The sequence below is a fragment of the Acanthisitta chloris genome, unplaced genomic scaffold (assembly GCF_000695815.1).
Source record: "Acanthisitta chloris isolate BGI_N310 unplaced genomic scaffold, ASM69581v1 scaffold8483, whole genome shotgun sequence".
Taxonomy (NCBI): domain Eukaryota; kingdom Metazoa; phylum Chordata; class Aves; order Passeriformes; family Acanthisittidae; genus Acanthisitta; species Acanthisitta chloris.
This window is the reverse complement of record NW_008666562.1, coordinates 940-26,232: the sequence shown is the minus strand read 5'-3', so window position 1 is coordinate 26,232 and position 25,293 is coordinate 940. Positions and strand designations below refer to the sequence as shown.

Here is a 25,293-nt window from a genome sequence, read left to right as displayed (position 1 = left end):
GTACAGGACTTGAACCAACACACCTAAATCCTACTGGAAGAGGTTGTTGCCACCAGTATAGTCCTTCATCTGTCAAAAACTCACACTCCTGCACTTGCCAATTCAGAACAGTTTAATGATTATTTTTTTCTTTTTCCTTTTTGCTATACATAAAATGGAGTAAAGAAAGCAAAATGTCGATGATTGGATCCACACAGATCAGTTAATTCACAATTTGCTTCAGTGAGATGATCAAAGCAATGACCAACACACACTTAAAAGTTCACACAAAGAGGGAACTTTGCTCACAGGTTACACAGTCACTGTACTGGCCCAGTCCTGCAGCTTCACTGCACAGTCTCCTCTGCACATGGAACACCTCTTAGCAAATCTGCTTCTGTTCCACATTCCTCCAGCTCTATCTGTGAGACCAGGATGAGTGTGTCCCCCACCACCAGGAAAAGAAAGGATATAGCAAGTAATCAAGGAAAAAAAAAAATACAAACCACCAAAAAATTTACAATACAGGATGTTTTTCATTTCCCCTTTTGATGCGAATGCTTTTCTGTACAAGTGGGTTTTTTTGTCATCTAATACTGTTAAAAAAGCTATCAGCTTCTTCAAGATGGCCACTGCAGGCATGATAAGATTCCAGGAACACTTAAATAACAGTTTTTACAATAAACTTTAGGTCCATGTCATTAGATTACTTTATATGCACTGGTCTCTCATCTGATTTTAGGCGTTTTCTACGTGGCTGTATAAAATCTTCATCGGAGTCCTCAGTTATTTCCCCATCATCCTCTTCCTGCTCAAATTCAGGCAAAGGTTGGAAGGTCCTGTCTGGGTAGATCTCTGTAAGTTTATCTTCAAAGTATAATGCAACTGCCTTCCCTGCCTGTGCTACTTCTGAATCAGCCTGTGGATGAAAGAAGACAGGAATATTCACCTGTTGGAAATGCACATCCCTTCACCAAGTGTGCATGGTCTGAAACGCTTACCTTCAAATTAATCTCTTGTGTTTCTGCATAAACTTGAACAACTTTCATCATCTAAAAAGGATACCAGAGTCAAAAAAAATGAAATTATAATCCTTTCTAAAGTCATGAGAGATTGCACAGGATTGGATGACTAAAGTCAGCCATAACAACAAACCAGTTTGTTATGGGCTGAGCTCTTTAGTTCCCAAACTAAAACAATCTTAGGAGGTAAATAAACCTTCAACAAAACACACAACTTTTGTACAAATAAGTGGCTCCCGCTCATTTTCTGCTCATGACTGATTTCTTCATGCTAAATCTGAGTTGCTTATTGTGGGAAAGTCTCACTTTGGAGAGAAGTGCTCCAGGAGATTCCCTTCCTGGGGGTCTTACCCCCCTTGGATCTAACAGCACTTGGCTTAGGTGCACTAGACACGATGCTAGGTCAGGGTGACTCAACTTTGCCATAAATAAGACAAGCTGAAACACCTTTTTTGTTATCAAAAATGAGAAAAAAACCCCATCACATCCCTCAGTCTTTTCTCCCTGATTTTACTCTGGTCCCTCAGAGCTGCAGCAGGTTTTCCTCTACAGTAAATGCTACATTAACTCCCTTGATGGAGAAGTTCACATAATTGCAACTTCCCCAGTGCTCATGAACCTCCACCTAATGCAGAGACATGAAGGAGTTGAGGCTGTCCAAATCCCAAATGTCTGTGAGCTTTTCCAGCATCACATCATTAACCTTGAGTTTTACTAGTGAGATTTTAACTGCAGCTCTGTGCAGGTCCTTCCACTTACTGCTGCACAGAGCCAGAAACACAGCCCAAACCTGCAAATCCAGGGAACATTGCACAGAGAAATATTAGCTGCTTCATGCACTTCTCAGGACAGAAGAAAGTAATTTCCTGTGATGCCTTTTGTCCCCCTTGCTTTCAGGCATCTCAGAAATCAGGAACCCTCTCAGCTCCTCCTCTGTTTCAGAAAATATCACCACTTATTTGTTTGATATTCAGATTACTTTGTCCATTGCTCCACTAGCAATGCCACTCAGGTAATTTATCTCCCCAGGATTATGTTTCACATTTAAGGTCCAAATATTTCATTGCCAGATGGGATCATTGCAAAGTGAGTAAAAATAGGAATCCACATCCGAGTTATCCACTGAAAACTGATTTTTGTGAGAGCCCAAACACACATGAGGTTAGTACTGGCCATGATGACCACAAAGCTTTTCTGCATTCAGCCTGTGTCAGGTACTAGGACCACAAAGGCACTTCTCAGTACAGGAAGATTCTCAATAGAATCTACCATGTTTCATGAGTGTACAACAATTATCTGTATAGTTTGAGACAGTTTCAAGGACTCTCTGGTTGTCTTTATTACCACATGTCCTAAGCACTTCCATAATGTATTCACCACACAGTAACGAGGTCACTCTGCTCCTCAGTCACAGATCCGTATCAGGGAAAGCACTTCAAAAGTTCCCTCTGTCAAAGCCTGATCTCCCAATTCAACTAAAAATGAGAAGCACTTCTGCAATTGCCTCTGTTTTGTTTGGACTTTAAGTGTCTGATTCAGCATCTGCTCCCAAAGCAGAAGTTAGGACTGGAAGCAGAGCCTTAAATTAGAGAAGCTGCACAACCATGTTGAAATAAAGCTTCATCTACCAAAAAATAAAAAAAAATAAAATAAAAAAACATAAATATATTGAGATTGGAAGTTAACATACTTCATTAAACCTTTCACAGTTCTTGAAGATCAACCGAACATCTGCCACGAAATCCTCAGGAGTTTGGTAGTGTTGGGAATGTTTCTTCTGCAGTTTCTTTTTCACTGTAGATAAATCCATTGGCTTCTTTATAATTTTATAGTAGTTTGGTATCTGTAAAAAACAAACAGTGGTTTATCACTAGAAGCTCTACAGAGTTCACAGAAGGAGGTGAATATCTTCACCTAAAATATCAACCTCAGCATGCAACTGATGCATGTGCAACCATTGAGAAAATTTTCTTTCCTCAAACTGTTTAGGAAGATTTTTTTACAAGGGCTTGGAGTGACAGGACAAGGAGGAATGGCTTTGAGCTGGAGGAGGGGAGATTTAGACTGGATATTAGGAGGAAATTCCTCTCTGTGAGGGTGGTGAGACACTGGCACAGGTTGTCCAGAGAAGCTGAGGCTGCTCCATCCCTGGAACTGTTTCAGGCCATGTTGGACAAGGCTTGGAGCAACCTGGGCTGGTGGAAGGGGGTGGGACTGGATGAGCTTTAAGGTCCTTCCAACCCAAATCATTCCATGATTCTTCCAACCTTCCATATTTATCACAGCACATCGAGGCTAGTCATTACTTCTCTTACAGCTGTACACAGAACAGTCAATGGTCTCTTTCCTCCTTTCATTTAAAAGTTTGCCCAAAGAGGGGAATAAAAAAGCTCTCCTAGAGCATTTCTGAATTTCATGGGTATCCTGAGACATCTCTTCCAATTCAATAACTGCTAATTCAAAGCATTTTTAACCCTGGGGTTGAGACTGGGAGTAAGAGACTCTGCATGGAGAAGAGCTCTACAAAAAGCAGATTCTCCAGAACCAGCTCCTTTCCCTCTCAGAATCAAACACTGGATGATTGCCAGAACTTTCAGACTGGTCAAGGGAGACAGTCCTAGCAAAAGCAGTCAGATCCTCCCCAAACTCAGCTTTAGACTTAGAGCTGTTACAACAAGAATTAGTGAGTGTTTCAGGAGACTCACCGAGGCTGGGACTGGCTCCTGGAATTCAATGCTCAGCTCGTGGCAGTACAGGTACAGCAGGAGACGTTCACATTTCTTGTCAAGAAACAAACAGCTCCAGATTAATATTCCTTACTTATCCTCAGCCTAGGAATTCCTACCTCCCTATTTTCAACAGGTTTCTACTTCAATGGCTTAGTGCTAGAAGATGTCAATGCTACCCCCACAGGCTTGATTAGAAAAGGGAAAGTTCTCAGGAGGGCAGAATATCACTTTCCTGTGCACATACTTCCTCTTGGCTTTCTTCTTCCCAAACAAAAGCCTAGGGCTAAAGTCAAACACAAAGAGGAAAGCTAATATACTGCAAAATGAAACACAAACTACAATTTCTTCCACTGCTTTGGTCCAATCACAACCACATGTCAGAGGAAAGGACTGAGCTGAACACTTCTCCCCACAAGACAAAATTAAACAATCTGAAACCAAAGTGTTGCCATGAATTCCCTTTGGAAATATTCTTTCCTTTGCCTGGAATTCCTTTAGAGGAATTTGATTTGATGCTACTCTAACACTTAATGAAGTGGCTTGACTGATGAAGCTAAAAATTACTCTGCCAAGTCACTCACCCTTCTCCCAAGAACACACCTAAACACTCCCAGCATGGACTCAACACACCAAACTTACAGAACTATTTTATGATGCTGCAGCAAGGCCAAATGCAAAGAACTTCATTAAGAACACGTTAAAGGATGCCTTTAAATCCAGAATATGTGTTCACACAAAATTTTAGCTGCTATGTGGTTGCAGGGCCAATGCAATGGAACATTCCCACAGTCACCAACACCTGGATCTGTGGCCACAGCAAGGAAAACTCATTAATCATTTTGGATTGTTTTGCAAAAGCCCAAACTATATTTGATTTGTTGCAGGCACAGCAAAACCATCTCCTATCAGTGGGGGATAGCTAATGTGAGAAAGCACTTTTTTTCTAGGCAGCAGATTCCTGCAGATTTGGGACTTACCCTTTGGTCCACAGGACTCAGGCCTTGTACTGTTTTCCCCTTCTTGCTGTGCTGTGAGTTGTCACAGTCATATTCTACTTCAGGTTTGCTCAGATCTCTGCAGAATGTACATATCCATTCTCCACTGAAGAGAAAGAAACACAATCATTCCAGTTATCCAGGGACAAATTCACATCAGTGATGACTACAAAGATTTTATTACTCACTTACAGATTCACGTTGTACTGAAGTAAAGAGTTGGATACCCAAAGGTAAAGGAAATGAGGACTAGAGGGAATGGCCTTGAGTTGAGACAGGGCAGATTCAGATTGGATGTTAGGAAAAATATGTTAGGAATATTGCCCAGGAGGTGGTGAAGTCACCATCCCTGGAAATGTTTAAGAGGTGTCTGGATGTGGTGGATATGGTTTAGGGGCTACAGCAGTGACAGGTTAAGGGTTGGATTTGATAACCTTAGGGATCTCCTCCAGCCTTGATGGATCCTATGAAAAACCCTTAATGCTCACAACAATTCTGACAGCCAAGACCATTTTTCCTGCCCTCATATTCCTCCCCCAATGATGCTTTACCTTTCTCATCATGCCTTAAAATGCACTTTACATAACAGAATCACATTCTGACAGACCATGTGTCTATCAGAACAACATGGACCAGCTCCACACGAACAATTCAGGCAGGTGTTGGAAATGGCAGGACTTCTAATGCCAAGAAAACATGCAGAACTAGCAGATGCTGAGGATGAACCACCAGTTTTGGTACTATGTACAATCTCCACTACGACTGAGCCCACAGAGCTGCTGTCAGCGCCAGCGACCCTGTTCCTGGTACCTTGGAAAGCTGAGGAGTGTTGGTACATGACAAGTCAGGTGAAACACCTTTGGGCACTTCTCACAGCACAAGAGATCCCCTCCATTCTGGCAGACAGCACACCAGTCCTCATTTGGGTCATCATCCTTGTTGTTGTCCCCTCCGATCCGGGCCGAGCGGTGCATCAGGCTCCGCACCGGAGACTTCCCGTTGACCAGGCTGTGTCCAGACTGTTTGCAGCTCTCACTTAAATCTGTTGGCTCTGTTTTCACATGATTTTCAAGGCTTCCTAACGCTTCCAGTTCACTTTCCAGATGTAAGTTAGTGGATAGTGGTGGTGTCAAGCTGCTCTCAGGACTGCTGAGCTGAAATGAAAGAGGCACGTGAAAAATCAGAGAGGCTCAAGGGTATCTTCCTTCATGTGTTGAAAGTCATCAACCACTTCAAGGGACTGGACTAATGTCCCAAAATATGTGGGAAATTATTAGGAAGTGCTGAGTATTGAAAAGAAATTTTCACAAGATTTTCCAGAACAGATTCATTTCTACAGATCTATAACATGACAAAGTTTCAAGCCAAACACACTGATAAACTGTTAAAAAACAAACACCTTCACTATCATTAGGAAATATCCTCAAATCCACCACAATATTCCCAGTACATAGCTGGGAAACACTGAAAAATATTCACATGGTATATAAATTTTTGACTGACTAGAAGATTTCTCAATGTAATGACTTATCTGTGAATGTCCAGGAACTACTATTGATGGATAAGTTACAGTTTTTATTAATGAGGTATTAATAGCAACAAAAACACTACCCTGAGGTTATTTGATCTTAATAGCTGAGGATAAAATCTACATGACAGACTATGCTGTGCCTAAAATGATACAACAACATCCTCAACATGGACCAAACTGAGACTGAGTTCTGTCTCTGTCAGATTTCTTCCACCACACACCAACCTGCTCTAGTGGAAGGTGTCCCAGCCCATGGCAGGGGGTGGAATGAGATGAGTTAAGGTCCCTTCCCATCTAAACCATGCTGGAGTTCTATGACCCCATCATAACACATCAAACTGACAGGACTGGGTGTATTTGGCACCCACATCACTGGGTCAAGCCCTGCCCAAATCAGGAAGGGAAACCTCTGCCATCATTTCGTGTTTGTTTGCTCAACAGGAGCCAACAAGCTGCTGCCCAAGTCCCACGGCCAGTTTATTGCTACCTGTGTCACAGCCCCCAGTAATGAGCAGCCTCAGCAGTACTGCAGAAACAGCTCAGCACACACAAAGTTCAGAGGTGCTGCCAGGGAGAAAATCTCAGAGTGAAGCTTAAAACTGCCTTTTTTTTATTTCCAAATTCTTAAACATACTTCTAGGAAAACCTTAACATACTGTTAAATAAACTGACTTTACCATGCAAGCACTTCTTCTGCCATCCTCTGTTTTTTCCTGTTTTACTGTTCCTGAGAAGCTGCATATCTCTTCCTCTGTGCCTGGTTCTTGCTTGACTTTCACTTGGTCAGCCTTGAAGTTAATACCAGTTTTCTCAGCAGTTCTGCCCGAGGAGCCACAGCTAGAAAAACACCAGCACATAAATAAGAGGAAAAATCATCAGGGCAAAGAAATTGAGGTTACCCAAACGAAAGACAAAGCATGTCAGAACAATTACAAGAGAGCTCAAGATTACAAGACAGCAGAGAAAGACAGTGAAGGAAGAACACCACAAAATATAATTCCTCCTGTAAACATTCTTCCTTTACTGGGTCACAGTTAAGTCACAGCCCTATTGACCCAGTGCCAATCCATGATCTGAAACCTTCATGTGCTGGTGTGACACTCACCTTCCTCTGCTGCCTGTGCTGGAGGTACTGGGAGGCCTCACAGGAGTGTGGGAGTTGGACAAACCTGCAAAGAAGTGGTATAGAACTTGACTTGGTACAAATTTACATTCTGCAGTGAAATAGTGTTGAAAACACCAGAATTGCTGCTAGAATAGCCTGATTGACTAAGTCCCCTAAGTCAGTTTTCTGATCAGAATGTTAAATAAAAAGACAACAGTTGTTGTCCCAATGTTGTTGTATTGTTCCAATAATTGTTTTACCTAATCCAAACAGTGCCAAAGCCTTTAGGCCATTACTCCCTCAAATTTTGTGCACTGACACCCACCAATAAAGGAAAAGGATCAGATTCTGTATGGTTTGCATGCAGGTTTTGAGAAACAGTTACGTTCCACTGCTGCACAGATCCTTACAACAATCTTACAGAGAAACATCTATTAAATCCTAGAATGGTTTGGGTTGGAAAGACCTTAAAGCTCATCCCATCCCATCCCCTGCCATGGGCAGGGACACCTTCCACCAGCCCAGGTTGCTCCAAGCCCTGTCCAACCTGGCCTGGAACACTCTCAGGGATGGAGCAGCCACAGTTTCTCTGGACAACCTGTGCCAGTTCCTCACCAACCTCACAGGGAAAAATTTCTTCCTAATGCCTAAAATCATCATCTTACCAATAGAAATCAACATTTTCTATGTTTAATAACTCAACATTAGGTATTGGTGACAATTTTTTCACATCTATCACCAATTGGGGCTGTCCTGTGCAGGGCCAGAAGTTGGATTTTGATGACCCTAGTGGGTCCCTTCCAGCTCAGATCATTCTGTGATCCTGTAACTGGTTATACTCAGAATTACCCTAATCAAATCCTTGTGGGGTGTCAGTATTTCTGTGACTAAATTATTCTACAAAGTCACTTCCCAAACCTCAGAATGGTCCAGGCAGTTATCACTTGGGGGCAGTAACTGAACTACATCCTCTGCTGCACAAAAATGAAAGGACTGTGGGAACACACGACAAAAACAGTCCCTACATGTATCTGGGATGCTGCATCCATGGGCTGGAGGTTTGTTACTATAAAGACACTTCTGAAGGAGGGTAAAATTCAAATTTCCAGAAGAATCTATTTCTGAGCAAGATACATTTTAAGTAAAACATCACTTCCCTTTTTGGCAGGAAATGGTAGCAATTATTTTTAACTCCCAGGCCAGAAATACCTATTGTTTTCCAGAATCTCTAGGAACACCCACCACACTTACCTGATGACCCTGGGGACAGAGCTGAAGGTCCTGGGGAGGGATTCATGGTGCTGGTAGGCTGTGGGGGTAGGTGGCTGCCTGTAATGTACCTACTTAGCAGGTTATCTAAACTACTTGAACCAGCATCTTCCAGCTAGGGAGAAAGAATAAAAAACTGAATCAGTGAGGTCTAATTCAAGTTTCCTAACAGTACAACACATTTAAAATGAGATCAGGATCTTTACTGGAGTTGTTCCCTCTCCCTTCAAGGATTCAGGAAACATTTTTACCAGTTCCATACTGAGATGAGGCTTTCAAATTACAAACCCTGTCAGAAACTTACAGTAAGATTTTTCAATAGCTCCTAAATCTGAGTCTATAGGTGAAGCTGCTGTTGGTATCACAGCAGAGCATCTGCTGGGGTGAAATTTGGGGTTTGTTTCCTGTATTGTCACCAAGTCTCCTGTGCTTTACATGGGCATTTCAATGCAAACATCCTGCCTCCCTGGGCTCCCAAATGCTCCTGCAGAAAACACACGACCTGTACTTTCTTTGCCTCCACATGTACATTAAATTATGCTTCTGACCTCTCCAAATGAGCTTGACTTCAAAATCTACTTCAGCTTGTGTCCCCTCTCTGTGGGGCAGTGGGACACCTTCCCTCTGTGCCTCTTCCATCTGATTATTACCTTTAGAACAGCACAGAGAAGCTTCAGGCAACTTTAACTCTGAATAAATCACCATTCAGAGCACTCAAAATACATAACTATTCAATTACTCCAGTGATATCTTCCCATAGGATTGTCTTGTGGAAGAAAGGAAGTGCATACAGTACTTGGGATTAAACAAGTCTCAACTTTACTTCAGGATACGTTAAATAAATAAAAATGAAGTTAAATACTGATTAATCTAAAAGTTAATGCAAGTCAAGCATGTCAACCTTACATGGAGAAAATAGTCTGCCCTAGTGAAGGGCTGAAGATTTTAATTCTTCCACTTTAAGTGATGATTGTATCATTCCACAGGTATCCAAATAAAACAAGGTACAGAAAGGGAAGGAGATTCTTGCTCCACCCCCAGTGTGTGTGCCTGACCAGCTGCACTGACCTGGATGGGTGGGATATCTGGCAGGGAAGGCAAGTTCTCCGGGTTTGTGACGGAGGGAATGAGCTCGATCGCGGCGACGGACGGACTCGTGGGCCCCCGGTTGGCACTGGCCATGGTGGCTGTGGTGGGACTAGTTGGGTTAATTGTGGTGTTGTGCACAGAAACAACTGGGAAAGGCCCTGCATGCCCAGGATTAGAGTGCTGCAGGGAGAGAGGAGAGACCATGGCTGTGTTACAGACACATCAGGCACTGCACGTGACACACTGTGACAGCCTCAACACAACTCTGGGGCAAGAACATAGGAATTCACATCTACCAACACAACCTGACAGCATTGAATGCAAAGCAACTACTTTTCTTCACTTGGAAAGAAAGAAAAAACTACTTTATGTGGCTAGATATTTAAACATACATCACATCTTCCACCAAGTTATTTTCATATGTAGCTGTATTTCCTTAAATCCTCCCAAGACAACTTTAGATTGACATATCTGTCTATAAATTTTTACTGAGGAAAAAAAAAACTGTTGCAAGCAATTTAAAGTCATTTTGGGGTTTTGAGTCACATTAACATTCATCATCAAGGATTCTTATTCTTAATGGCATGCAGAGCTCTGCCTCATGCTTCAGGTTTGAATTTAAAACCACTTTAGAACTTGACTTAATTAAAACTACATCACTTTGAGCTTCACTATTCCTTACAATTCTCTAAGAAACCTCTGAAGGTCCTTTTCAGCTGAATGCCACTGAAAAGTGACTAAGGAAATATTTTGCTTCCCAGAACTAAAATGCAATGCAAAGCTTTCATTCCTGTTCTTAAAGCTGGAAAGATGTTCAGCAGAAATGTCACAGTACAATATGCAACATGGGAAAGCTTATAAATGTGTGTAGCTGTGAGGCCCAGGGGATACAGGTAAACACATTTACAGCTGGAGGAACCATCTACTGGAATGAAAAGTCTGGCACAATGGCACAAATGAAGCGTGTACACAGGATATACTTGTCTTTGAAGGTGAGGTTGCATCATGGAGTACTGAGGTCCATTGTGGCGTGGTATTCCTGGAATACGAGCAGCATTCTGAGCCATTCTCATCTGATGTGCTTGGAAAGCCCCACAGTTCATGTTACCCCTCTGCATGGTCTGCATGCTGATCAACCTGGGAGGCTGCAAGGGTTTGTGTTTTTAAAAAGTTTTGCTTTGAACATGGAGAAAAGAAGCCAATCTCTTCCCCACAGTAGCAGGTTTACCAGTAACACAACATCAAGCAAAGCCAAGAGCTGTCACATTTAAAGGATGGCAAATCTCAACAGATTTTCACATTTGTAAACTGCTTCATAAGCTGATATTGGATAGGGCAATTTTAAGCCTCAGTGTTATGGGAAAAGGTGAAATAACAACATATAAGATCCTTACCTGCTGCTGTAAGACTTGTGGGCTGCTCTGCCTGGGCACGGAGGCCGATGGCTGTGCCATCCTCATCTGCTGCAGCTGCTGGTGTTTTTGGGCATACACTTGCTGCTGCATGTGCTGGAGTCGAAGTTGTGCTAGATTGATCTGCCCTGGAGCTTTGTTGACATGGTTTGTTCCTGGAGGAGTTTGCCCAACCACTACATTAGGAGTGTAACTAGGGGTTGGTTTATTTTCGATGACGAGATTACCTGAACAAAACAAACAAAATTTTTGTCAACAGTTAAATCTCAACCCTCATTCAAAGGCTGATAAATGCAGAATATTCAGATGTTTCTAATGCAGTTTCCTTAGGGGCAGTAACAGAGCAATTTAAGTTTGAGATTTTAAGTCTTCAATAACCATAAAGGAGAGAAACAAAAAGAGAACTCAGGCTATGAGGAGATGAAATTGTAAAAGTAGAAACATTATTTGTGAGGACAGAGTAGAGTGAAAGAACTGGAACTGCACAGCCTGAAAGACAAGACAAACAGAAACAACTTCTCTGTGCTCACAACAAACAAGATGATAATTAGACAGGAAAATAACCTGCTGAGCATAAAGCTTCTATAACTAAGTAAGCAAAGGCTAGGAAAAAATTCTGGGGGAAAGTGGAGAGTGTTCCACCACTGAGTGTGGCAACCTGGGCTAGTGGAAGGTGTCCCTGCCCATGGCAGGGGCTGGAACTAGATGAGCTTTAAGATCTCTCCCAACCCAACCCATTCTATGATTGGGGCCATTCCTAGAACCATTCCCATTGGAAACCAAAACCTGTGGAGCAAACTTTGCTCATAGGAAGAACAGAGAAGATCAGGAGGGTAATCAAGACTCAGTGGGTTATGTCAAGAGACTTACGGTCTTCTGCACCAAGACAGGTACTACACCCCAACTCACTCATGTTGGAGAAACAACCCCAACCCAGTAGGGTTTTTCAAGCAACATAGAACATACAGTTTTCTCACCTAAATTGACCACATTCTTAGCCCAGAACGTGGGGTCACAATGGAAGCGAATGGCTCCGTTGGCAGCTGGGACAGGATCACATCTTGCCTTCAAAATGTGCCGCAGCTGGAAGGTTATCTGAGGGAGAGCAAAACCAGACTGGTTATGGCAAAGGAACAGGGAATGAGGACATGAAGAGGTCTGCATTTTCCCAGAGTTTAGACTGTGGATCACCAACAAAGACTGTCAGCAGTAAGTTTGGTTCTTGCCTGGCAAGTTCTCAATTCACCAGGAAAATCACCCACTGTCCAACTCACACTTCACTCTGAGGATTACAAATGACTGTACACCATCACACTCCTGCAATGACTCAAGTGAAACACTAAGGTGCCTTTACAGAGCTTGATCCCATTCCTTCTACAGTAATAGTCCTAAATCCTTCATTTACAACTCAAAAGTGGTGTATGAGTTGGGAAATTCATCCCATTGTTACAGAAGGCGTTTCTTAGTTTACTGAAGCATGAACAACTCATTGTCTCTTCCTTGCACATAATCTAGTGAAGCTGCAACATGCAATACTCAGGAATTTTTCTGACTAATCATTCTCTGAACTGTACAGCTAAGTCTGTACAGCCAAATGAGGAGTGGCTGAGGGCACTTGGGTCTGTTCAGCCTGGAGAAGAGGAGCCTGAGGGCAGATCCCATCAGGGTCTGCAGCTTTCTCACAAGGGGCAGTGAAGGGACAGTACTGATCTCTGCACTTTGGGATCAGTGACAGGACACAGAGAATGGCTGGAGCTCTGTCAGGGGAGGTTTAGGCTGGATATCAGGACAAGGTTCTTCCCCCAGAGGTGTTCGGGCACTGGAACAGGGTTAGGTTGGATATCAGGACAAGGTTCTTCCCCCAGAGGTGTTTGGGTACTGAACAGCTCCCCAGGGCAGTGGGCACAGCCCCAAGCCTGACAGAGCTCCAGGAGTGATTGGCCAATGCTCTCAGGCACTTGCTGGGATTTTGGGGTTGTCTTGTGCAGGGTCAGGAGCTGGATTTGATCCTTGTGGGTCCCTTCCATGCCTCTCTGACCCCAAGCCAGAGGATGCTCCTTACCAGCCTCTTGCTGTAGAGCAGAGCTGTGCTGCTGCCACTTGCAATGGCCCAATTAGTGAAGTTCATCACATGCTTCACTTGTCGTGACAGACCAGTGATGTCATTCTGTTGCTGTATTAACTTCATCTGTCTCTCCTTTGTTACATTCTACAAAGAAATAAACATTTGATTACAAAGAGAGTTTCAGACTTAGGAGGAAAATGCAAACTGCTATCAGAGGTCTCAGATCCAAAGGAAAATGTCCCAAGCAAAGTAGCTTATACTGCCTCAGGACACCTCCTGAGTACAGCAGGTAATTCAGAGCTCCATCCCTGAGAAAGCCTCAGCCCCTGATGACCTGCCAGCTGCAAACCTTGTGCCAGCAACCTGAGATAGAGAACTGAATCTTCAGAATTCAAATTTAAAAACTCATGACTGGGCAGTTGTTAGAACCTCACAAAAACCTGAAAGTTTCCAGTGGAAATCTTCTAGTTTGTAACCAATGTAGGTAAACAAGAAAAGCCAGAAGTCGTGTAATTTGAGATGATTTTTTACCCATGATCAAATTACTCTTTTCTTCCAGGAATATTCCATTTCCTTGCCAAGTAATTATTCCTTAAGCAGGAGAAATCTATAGTAATTCAATTGATCTTAACTTTTTTTCAGCCACATCGTGGCAGACTGGCCACATGCAGTGAACTCACTTCTTACAACGTTCCTCTCTTCTGATAAGTAATAATATGTTAAATTTTCTTAGATTTTAATACAAGTCAGAATATAATTATTACTCAGCATGTGCTACTTGGAAAAGATGTTTAAAGTCATTGTCTTCTGTCTCCTTGAATCTATCTAAGTACCAGCATCACACCTCCATGTACAAATACCTCAGACTGTTCTTCCATGGACCCTGGAAAAAAGCTATTTGAGGAAAAGAATAGACTACACACCTTAGAATATTATCATACAGAAATATGGCAAATAGAACATGAAAAGGAGATTTTTCAGCCACTCCTTTAGGATGAGCTTGATCTTGAATATGAGGCATAGACATAAACCTGAAGGAGCCACAGGCTCCAGTGAAAGGCTAAACAAGAGGTTTAACTCCAACACACCACTCAGAGGGAATATTAGGGCTGCAGCACCTGCAGTCACACCAAACACTTTTTTCAAACATGTGGGCACTTAATGTAGGGCTGAAAACTAAACACCACCATTGCTGCTTCCCTCAAACTGTACCTCAAGGTGCTGTAAAAGAGATTTTCCCTTCTTATTGATTTCATTGATGAGGGTGAATATAGCCACTTTGATTTCCTGTTCTACTCGTTTGTTAGTTTCATTCACTTCTTTTATCCTAAAAAAAAGAAAAAGAAAAGAGAAATGCATGGTCAGACAGTCACTTCACACTGTGCTGCCAAATTCCAACTCACAGCTTGGGTTTTGCTTCTAGTAATATGAAAAGGTTCTTGTGGTTTATATACTTTATATCTTTACACACACCTAGTCAAGATCTCATGTGTCTGGATGTATACATCGATATTGATCTCCATATCATGTGTCTCTCACTGTGAAGAATTGACATATGATGCTTGAAAATTTTAAGCTACTGTATATTAACCAGAAAGGAGTCAATCCTGAATTTCAGATGGATTCCTCCACCTCTCCCTAAAAAATTTGTACGAAGAAATCCTCCACCTCTCCCTAAAAAATTTGTAAGAAGGTTATTACATACCTGCAATCCATACACAATAAGGACATTTCACCAATGATTTGCCTGACATTACTCTACATTATTCTCTTGACTTTTACGACTTCTGTCTTTCAGTTTTCATACCTCACACCATTCCTATCACTGTTATTCTTCCTCAGTTTTAGTGTCTTCACTATTCTCAGCTCCTTCAGACTCAAGCAAATTATCTCGAGCTCTGTCCTGAGAATTTGATACAGCACCTACACTCCATTGCAAATTCTGGGTGTATTTGATGCTATGTTGTCTTTACCTCATGACAAGATCACATTGCAGGAGGATTCTCTATTCACTTGCAGGAGTCAGAGCACAGCACTTGGCCATGAGCCAGTGTAAAGCCTTAAATTGTCCTTTTTTCAAAGAGCTTCTTTGCTACTAGATCAGGTATCTGCACTTGTGTCACCGTTCAGCCTGGTATGACCACAAGACAACACTCACTGTCTGATGGTTATCTCCACTGTCAGGGTCAAGTGCCCTTTAAGGCTCCTTGGACATAAATGTTTTTTCATGACAGCACAACTTGGGGTCTACTCCAAAAAACATCCAACCAACCCTTCATTAAGTCCTTTGCATCCCCCTTGGCTTTGGCACCCAACAATTACTCCACTCTGCAGCTATTCCTTCAACACTTCTAAGCTTCAGCATCACATACAATGGCAATTTCATACCATCTGCCAACACTGACAACAACACTAATACCTATTTTTTTTCATTCCCTGAAGCTTTTATAATAATGGAGTTTATGCCCTACACACCCACAAGGCAATGGAATGACATCTCAGAGTAAACTGGTCTCACTCAGCCGTCTGGGTCAGCAGAAAATTATCATCTTTACACATCCCAACCACACGTTGCAAAAGTTCATCTAATTTTCAGTGAAGTCAGAAACATTCAGAAAAAAAACCCCATTACAATGTGTTACTCATATAGGCATCACCCATTACTAGCCTTGAATTCTTCCCAGACAATGTTTTGTGACATTTCTTGAGCTTTCAGTGTCATTATTTCCCATGTCACTGAGTTTCTGTTTCTTTGGGGGCATAAAAATTCTACACTTCACAACACTGTTGGGTTTTTGGGCCCTTCAGAGATTTCCATGACAAATCAGCACAGAAAAACTTTCATTTTCATTGCTTCCCATCTTCCCTCTGTCATGTCTATCATCTCTTTTTTTCTTTATGCACATGGCACCACAAGGAGTTAAAAATCTGCAGCAGAACTTCTCCTTATACCCATAGTACACATCCTTCCACCCTTGTACTTTCCACCTCCAGATGAGCTGTCATTTTGCAAATGACCTCAAAGTTGCAGAAGGCTGAGAAAAGCCCCGAGAAGCACAGTGGAATTCCCAGAGCTGCAGCACAACACGTCACCAAAATGGGTGAAAATCCAGCAGAGACCACGTGCTCTGTCCCTGCAGTCAGAGCTTTGTATGACACTGAATTTAAGGTAACCCTGGAATGCTTAACTTAAACTACCTAAAAAACCCCTTAAACCTCACAACCAACCACTATTTCCTATTCCAATTCAAACTGAGTTTTTGTTACACAGAGGTTTTCACATGAAACATAAAAGTGTTTCTATATTTCAACCCTTCTGAACTCAGCACAAACCATAAGATGGGTTTTTCTTGCCTTTTCCACTCTTTTTTTCCCCTTATCCCTCTCCAAAGTGTAATAAATGTGTCACATTTTTGTTTCTACTCAAAGTTGCCCCAGAACACAAACTTTGGTATCTGTTTCTTGTAATCATTCCAACACATGCACAGACTTACAGGCAAAAAAAAAAAACAAACCACTAGGAAAAGGGATTAAATCCAACACAACTAAAGACACAGAACTAGCTCAAACATGGTACTCTAGTCCCATCACTCATCTCCCTGTGATTCATTAAAAAGGCAATGTAAAAGTTAAGCATTTTGGGGAACTTACCTATTCTGAACTTGGGCAGCTGCAAAATTTACATAATTCTTCTTCTCAAGAAGTTTTGCCAAGAGGTTCTCGATTGCACCTTTCTGGTTCTGAAAAGCTTCTTCCAGAAACTGGTACCTTTTTGACATGCAAGAGAAGACACCAATTACCCAGGGGCAATAAGCTGAACCTAAGGGCTCCCAAATTGGGTATAAAACTACAGAATTTTGAAAAACCATGACAAAATATCTACCAAAATCAGACTCTGCCTAGGCCAATCAGTGTGCCAAGTGTTTCAGTGCTGGCAGTGCCCATGAGAGTGAAGCTCTGAGGGTCACTTAGCAATTCCAACCACACAGGGTGAGCTGCATTGTTTCCCAGGATAATAAACCACAGAACACCATTCCTAAGAGATAGCAGCTGAAAAGCTGCAGGTTTGGGGATCCTTTAGTGTGTTTGATGAGGATAATGCACTGATAGCTTAAACACACATTAAAAGATACCACCACACCCCAGTGCTCTAGTTTTTCAGCTAAGGATACACTGCACTAGCTTAATCTGAAGAAAATATTCCTATTAAAACCTTATTTTTTTCCACCTTTCGTACTTCCAAGTGAAGAACACATCATTCCCTTCCAAGTTCTACGACTAAACAGCTGCTCTAGCTGCGAACACATCATTCCCTTCCAAGTTCTACAACTAAACAGCTGCTCTAGCAAAGACACCTTCCATTACTTCACTTGCACAAAGTGCAAGTAGCAGCACTGAAGGAAAGCAACAGAATTAGGTTTATTTTCCTCACATGGAATTGCATGTTAGGAAATTCCTAATCCTGGAATGAACAATGCAGCAGAAGCAAAGTGTCTCTGCTGAAAATGGCCAAGGGGCATTAGGCAGCTCTGAGTTTCCATCTTTTCTGATCCACAAGTTCAGGATTCCCACCAGTCACTTGCTACATCTTGTCTTTCCAACAGGCAAACTTCATGTTTCTGAAACATAACTTGTTAACAACAGGGAAGACTTAGGGTCCTAGAACACCTTGGGAACGTTTCCCCAACATTCAAAAGGGCAGAAAACTCCCTACAATTAAAGTGAAGCATCTTCTAAGCTGCATTAGAAATATCTCACACCATCTCCTGAAAAAAATGAAAGGGAAAGTAGTGTTGTCTTCTGTCAAAATCTAGGAGAACACTGCAATCCAACAGGAAAGTGTCTGGATTGTGATCAGATTTACAGTAACCCTGTTTCTTGATTCAAATGACTCACAATTATAACAACAGAGACTCAGGCAGAGAACACTATTCACAACACGAACAGCTCTGTTCCTGTTCCGGCAGCTCATACCAGCAACAGACAAGTTTCACCTCCAAGAGTTCAGATTCCTCAGTCTCAATGTTGCAATGTTGCTTTTTCTAAGCACAGTCTAAAGCTCTTGCAGATAGACAGACAGATGCATGAGATTTTAGGTATTATGATACAAAAAAAGCATTCCTAAAGGCCAAAGTCTGCAAAATTGGAAATGTCTGTAGAGCTGCAGATTTTCTGAAACTATTTTCATGAAGTTGAAATCAGATTTCTATTTGAAGGAGGAAAATAAATCTATACTTAGCTTAGACTGCTAAAATTTTGCTCTAGCTACAGCTGAAACATTTTTTCTAAAGTGTGTGCACTGAAAACTACCTGAAATAAAGGAATCCCACACCATACCAGCTTCTCTCCAGAATCCTCAGCAATCTGCAGGGGCTGGAACTGGATGATCTTTAAGGTCCTTTCTAACCCAAACCATTCTGGGATTCTGTGATTGAATTCTGAGCTGAACACTGGACCATGTTGCTACTGAGATGGTGATTCATCCTCCTTGGGTGCAAACTATTAGAATTTCAGATAAGAAGTAAACAGGAGGTGAAAATTAATTCTCGTTTCCACTTGGCATGATTTTCCTTCAGTAATTTAGTGACCTTTATCAAAACCTCAGCTGTACTTCACGGCAGACTAAGCAGCACCTAATCACCTGTAATTCACATCTGCAGACAGGAACATTTGAAAAGAGTGTTCTGCAAAGAGAGCATGTTAATGGCAAAGGATTCTCTTCTCTTACTGGAAGAGCACAGGGAAGAAGAATGAAATCCATCTGTTAATCCATTAGCAACTGTGCACACAACAGATGCAAAGAAACCAAGGAGAACAAGTCAGGGAATGTATCCCAGGAGAACACACTTTGTGACTAGGGTGTCTTTCAGGATATTTAGCATTAAGCCTATGAAAGGACAGGGCAGGAAGATCTGAGGCTGTTCAGATTTTAATAGCACTCATTTCAAAAGTTATAAAGTTCTCCATTAGACTGTGAGAGCAACCACTACTCTGGGAACCAAAAGCAACACTAAATTCAATACTGCACCTTTAGAGAAGAGTTACTTGTAGCCTGGCTAGGAAAAGCAGTGTTGCAGTGGCTGATAAATACAGATTTAACCCCAGATTTTCTGCAAAATACTTGTTCAGACATTCAAACAACTCTATGACAGAGCTGCTAAAGAGCTGGAAGTTTGAATATATCTTTAAAGGTTCCAAGTTTACAACTCTATGACAGAGCTGCTAAAGAGCAGGAAGTTTGAATATATCTTTAGAGGTTCCAAGTTTGTTCTAGCAGCTAAGAGAAAAGCAACTCTGGAGACAAACCCACAATGCCTCTAGCAGCTAAGAGAAAAGCAACTCTGAAGACAAACCCACAAAGCCTTTTTTTACTTGCAATGAGGCAACTTGCAACCAGCTAAACCCCAACCATTTTCCCCCCTCTGTACAAGAATATATTAATCTAGGAGGTACAATTCAGACCTTCCTTTCCAAAACTCCCCTAAATTTCAAGGCTGCTGCACAATCAAATATGTCCTTTCAAAAAGTCACCTCACCCATGACTCACTCCATCACATTTGCACAGGTGTTCAGGGCTTTAGGAATTTCCATTCAAGTCCAGAACACAGTGACAAAACTGGTAAATCAGCCAAGCTCACACCTTAATCACACCAAACCTCCTCACCCCATGCTGGTTTGAATCTGATCTTTAGAGTCTTGACAAAGCTCAACTGAGCACTCCAAGTTTTCAGCATCCCACACAGGTTCTCCTTTGCAAGGGATTATTTCAGTCCAGCAAGGAGTAGGTGCAACAGGATTTATAACACAACTGGTTTCCATCAATGCCATTCCATCCTCTGAGACAGCACAGCACAGGAATCAAGACATGGGAATATTGGTACCTGTGTTCTTTGTGTTCCAGTAACTGACAGTCTCTGCATGTCAGCCTGTCACAGGTTTCACAGAAAAGCTTTAGCTGCTCTTGTTTGTGCACAGGACAGAAAACAGGACGTTGACCAGATGCTCCCACGGCCTCTGTAAAAAGAAACCATTTGTGCATTTTAAAGCAAAGTTGAGACAATCTGAAAAGCAAAACTACTAACTTCCAAGCTAAGGAACAAGTAGACAACTACAGACCTGTTCTCACCCTGAAGTTACTGTGAACACATTGGGTCAGTGGTTGGACACAATAACCTTTTCCAGCCTTAACAATCCTATGATTTACAGTGTCAGCTTATAGCTGTTTTCACTTATTGCATGCAAGGAGAAGGAGGAATTCCTCTCCTCTCACCAGCACCCCAAAGACCCAAAACTGGGGTTAGTGTACACGTGTTTAAAGATGAAATTCCAGACAGTTTCACCTCTGAAACACTGAAGGATGGATCAAACCTCTCAAACCTTTATATTGTCAAGCACCCATGGGATTTTCAAGTCACCCCTTCAAAACCCTTACACACCTCATTAAGTCACACACAATGGCAAAGCAAACATTGCCTGTGTTCAAGAGTTACTTAAACCTCAGCTAAACTTTTCCACTTGAGCAAATAACAAATAACATCCAAAAGTAGTTCTGAGTTCACTGCAAAGTGCTGCAGAGTCTTCTAGAAAGCTTAGCAAGGAGGGAAGCAGCTTTAGGAAGACACAGCAGGTGCAGTATCCTACATGAATGTTTTCCTCAGCCTCCCAATGTTTCTGGAAATGGTTATGTCGTGCAAGTTATTGTAAAGACATTCTTTGTAGGGCTCTGTGACTTCATTTAACTTAAAGGTTTCTTGTCTAGGTTTAATACATTTAAATTTACAAATATTCCTCAAGGCATACAGAGAAACCTCTCCAAAAAATATGTTTGTTTGATAAAAATCCTTTTCTAAGAAGAACTAAGAGAACAGCAAAGTTTTTAACTATGACTTTGACAACAGTTGGCAGAAAGCAGAGCAGAGTGAAAGGATACAACAAACAGTCATGAAGACCTTAAAGAAAAGAGCAAAATGTCAATGTGTGTCTTACTCAGGATGATCATTGCTCACATAAATCCAAGTTGGGGAGAACCTACAGGTCTTTAAATCAGCACTTTTAACCTCTTTACAAACACAATCTAAGCTAAATCCAGTTACCTCAGACCTGTTTTGAGACCACTTCCCACATTCCCTCAGTAGGCTACAAACAATACATGGTCAAAAAGAGCAAAATGTCAATGTGTGTCTTACTCAGGATGATCATTGCTCACATAAATCCAAGTTGGGGAGAACCTACAGGTCTTTAAATCAGCACTTTTAACCTCTTTACAAACACAATCTAAGCTAAATCCAGTTACCTCAGACCTGTTTTGAGACCACTTCCCACATTCCCTCAGTAGGCTACAAACAATACATGGTCAAATAACAGTTTAAGAATTAAATCCTAATAAAGCTGCACATCTAAACAAACCCTACATCCACTTCACTCATTAGATTTGGCTAACAGAGAGATTAAACCCCAAATAAATTCAAATTCCACATTTACTCAGCAATATCAATACAATAGTAATGGCATATTGGAAGTTACCATGAGCTCATCTGTATCAGCTTCTCTACTGGGAACTCTCTAATTGCTCCTCCTAACAGAATACAGCAAAATGGGTAATTTCATTTCCTTGGCCAATGAATAAAATGATCAATATGTCAGTGCTCTCCAGATTCCAACCCCTCCATTTAGTTAGCTGTTCTACTAAATAGAAGGATTATTATGGATCTAAATCCATTTCCAAGGACTCTCTTGGTTTCTTCTATCCTTATGACATTTTTCACATTCTACAAACTGTAAAACTACCAGTAAGTGACCCATTTTAGTTTAAAATTTAGGGTTTCCCTCTATTTTTAGAGCCACTGTTAACATCTTACTAAACTTTTCCCAAATCTTAGGGGAAACACAGAGTTGGTAGTTGCCTAAATCACCTTCCCTCTCTCTTTTCACATGTGCCAGACAAAATATCTTTAATACAGACAGGACTAAGCAAAACCCAAACACTCACCTGAAGACACATCCTCTTTTTTTCTGATCATATGATCTTTAGTAAACTTTACTCGCTGGTGAGCTTCTATGCAAGTCTTGCACAACCATTCCCCACACTCCACACAAAATCCAACAGCACTGGAGTTGTCCTCACAGCTCGTACACACCTACAAAGGGAAATAGTTACCAGCACCTCCCTGGAAAGCATGAACAGGTACAGAAACACAACCAGCAGGTGAATTTGGGCAAGGAGGACAGTGCCATACCTGTTCTGACTTCTCATCAGAGCTGCTTGGGGTTTCTGAGGTGTCTTTCACAAAGTAGTTGTCCACCAGGTCTATCTGTCTGCACTCCTGGCGGCATATGGGGCACCTGATCACACCAACTGCAAAACACAAAGTTTCTCAGTTTTAAGAAAAGAAAGTATGAAAATCAACACCTCCAGAAGCAAAAAGATGACCAGAATGAGCACAAAAATCCTCAGACTGCTCATTTCATTTGGGTAAATGCTTTCACAGTTGATGTTACCATTAAAAACAGACATTACATGTGGCTAATTGGTTTCACCCCAAAAAACAACCCTCAACACCAAAACCCCCAAACCCCCACACACCTCTTCAGGAAAGGATCCTCACCTAAAATGAAGCTGTGATCATTTCAACATCATAGTCAATTTTCCCTACTTATTTCTTCCAAAAGAAAAAACACAGCCTATTTTTTTAGCCACGTCATTTGTTCTCCTCAAGCAAATATTTTTATTTTCCCCCTGCTCATTTTAGATTGCAAAACACAAGGCACTTGTTAATTACTTTTTACAACAGGCTGTGGTCTAGCCTGTCTCAAGCCAAGCATTAAGAGGGGTGTGCCAGGGAGTCAGGATGATTTTAGTGATGTTCCTGAAGATGCCATAGTGTGTCCCAGTATTCTCCCAGAGGTGACAGAAGAGTTCTAATAAACCAGTTTCCATGAACTCAGTAACAGAATTCCAGTATCCTGCTCTGTTGTCCTCTGTTGTTAGAGTTTTAAGCCCCTAGCAGAGCTGCAGAGAAGTTACTACATGAACCAAACTGACATTGAAAAGACATCTATGACCAACCCACGTGTATCACTGAGGTAGTGGGTCACACTTTCTTCACACAAGTGTCATCTGGTCTTAAATCAAATTCCTATACAATTTATTGTGAATATAATTTTCAAGAAGCTTTCCAAGTCATTGGGTATTTTTATCCACTGGAACACCCACAGCAGCTCTGAGAAGTGTAATTAAATGATGCTCAACTCCTTTGTGGATATTCAATTAGAACAGTAGGACTTATTTCAGGGAGATTAATTACATTAGTAGCAAAGTAGCATTAATTTTTTTCAAGTGCTAAAATTAATGATGGCTTCAGAACACAGAAGATTCACTGCAGAGAAACAATAATCCAACTCAAAATTCCCTATCTCATCAAACCAAACATATCTCAAGAGCAGGACGTGAAAAATAACCAGCACTGCTGTTCCTACATGTACAAGAGCTGTCACATACATGATGAAGCTTCCTCTGTATGCAGAACCTTGAGGTTTTCTTCCCACTGAGAGACAAAATCCTTTAGGGAATACTAGATGAAAGTCACCCAACAGCTGAAAAATTTCAGATATTTATCATTAAAACTACTTCATCCAAGCCAGACCACAACTAAACCTGATTTTTAGTGCTGTCTTGGGTCAATCAAACAAAATATTGCAGGAAAACAACACAAAAGGAGAAGCCTAAGATCTATAATGCTTGGGGAATGCCAAGTCAAATTCCACAGATACAAATTGCTTCCTGTAAAGCAAATGATGGGTTGGTTTTAAACTAGACAACTCAATGAAAGAATGAACAAAATCAAGTTTTGATGCCCAAAGAGCAATACAACTGGCTGGATTCTGCCCACAGGTAATTCCACCCTGCCCACTGCTTCTGTCAGGGAAGCAGCAGTTGAGTTCAGGTCTGGGCCCCCAGTTCAGGAAGGACATTGAGGGGCTGGTCCAGAGAAGAGCAACGAGGCTGGTGAAGGGACTGGAGCACAAGTGCCATGAGGAGAGGCTGAGGGAGCTGGGGGTGTTCAGCCTGGAGAAGAGGAGGCTCAGGGGAGACCTTCTCACCCTCTGCAACTCCCTGACAGGAGGTTGGAGTCAGGTGGGGGTTGGTCTCTTCTCCCAGGCAACCAGCAGCAGGACAAGAGGGCACAGACTCAAGCTCTGCCAGGGGAGGGTTAGGTTGGAGATTAGGAAGAGATTTTTTCTGGAGAGAGTGCTCAGGCATTGGAATGTGCTGCCCAGGGAGGTGGTGGATTCCCCATCCCTGGAGGTTTTCAAGCTGAGACTGGATGTGGCACTTAGTGCCATGGGCTAGTGACCACAGTAGGGTTGGACTTGACCTTGGAGGACTTCTCCAACCTGGTTGATTCCATGATTCTAAGAGACAGGGAACAGGTAGTCCAACACCCAATTTTTGCACCTCCACACTCAAAGCCAAGTTGCACACGAGGTGCCCCCAGTGTTCTGCACACACCTCAGCAGATCACAACCCATGGACAAGGCCTTGCAATTCTCATTCAGCAAATCACACTTCATTTCCACATCTCAGTTCCCAAGATTTTCCAACTGTAGCTCTCCAATAATATATGAGCCACTAAACATCTAATAGTCTGGTCTTTTAATCTAATATAAACCAAATTACTGCAACATCATTTGTACTAGAAACCAAATTTCAGTACTGAAAAGATACAGATGTGGCTAATTTTGTGAGGGAGGAGGGAAAAACAAGAGAAAATCATATTGAAACAGCATTTACATAGAAGAAAGAAATCCTTACCCATCAAAATTTGAGATAATTCTTGAGCTAACCAAGTTTATTGTAAAATTTAATGAGAATGTGTTTGAGGACAAAGTAAGGCTTAAATGTTTATAGAACCTAGTAGAAAAACAAGGTTTCACTGCCAGTTTCAGTGCAAAAAAATTCTTATGTAGGAAAATAAAAGTATCATCTTATTTATACTCCAGCAGAGCTTACTACATTGTTTATCTGCATCACACAGAACAAACACATTAGTCCTGGTATACACATTCCTCTGTAACTCTGCTTTCCAAAAAGCTGTGT

General features: G+C 41.7%; 1 protein-coding gene across 1 annotated transcript; it reads right to left on the bottom strand.

The window, feature by feature from the left end:
* Nucleotides 1–365: 365 nt before the first annotated feature.
* Nucleotides 366–24,247, bottom strand: TRIM33 (tripartite motif containing 33; the record flags this gene model as incomplete). Its single annotated transcript, XM_009072173.1, has 20 exons — nt 366–898; nt 981–1,031; nt 2,692–2,844; nt 3,707–3,781; nt 4,708–4,831; nt 5,536–5,879; nt 6,934–7,093; nt 7,362–7,425; nt 8,613–8,745; nt 9,699–9,899; nt 10,700–10,864; nt 11,114–11,358; nt 12,109–12,226; nt 13,194–13,340; nt 14,409–14,523; nt 16,848–16,964; nt 20,078–20,210; nt 22,186–22,333; nt 22,433–22,557; nt 24,229–24,247. Coding segments are annotated over 20 exons (2,850 nt in total), but the record flags the coding sequence as incomplete, so codon positions are not given.
* Between the last annotated feature and the right edge of the window lie 1,046 nt (nt 24,248–25,293).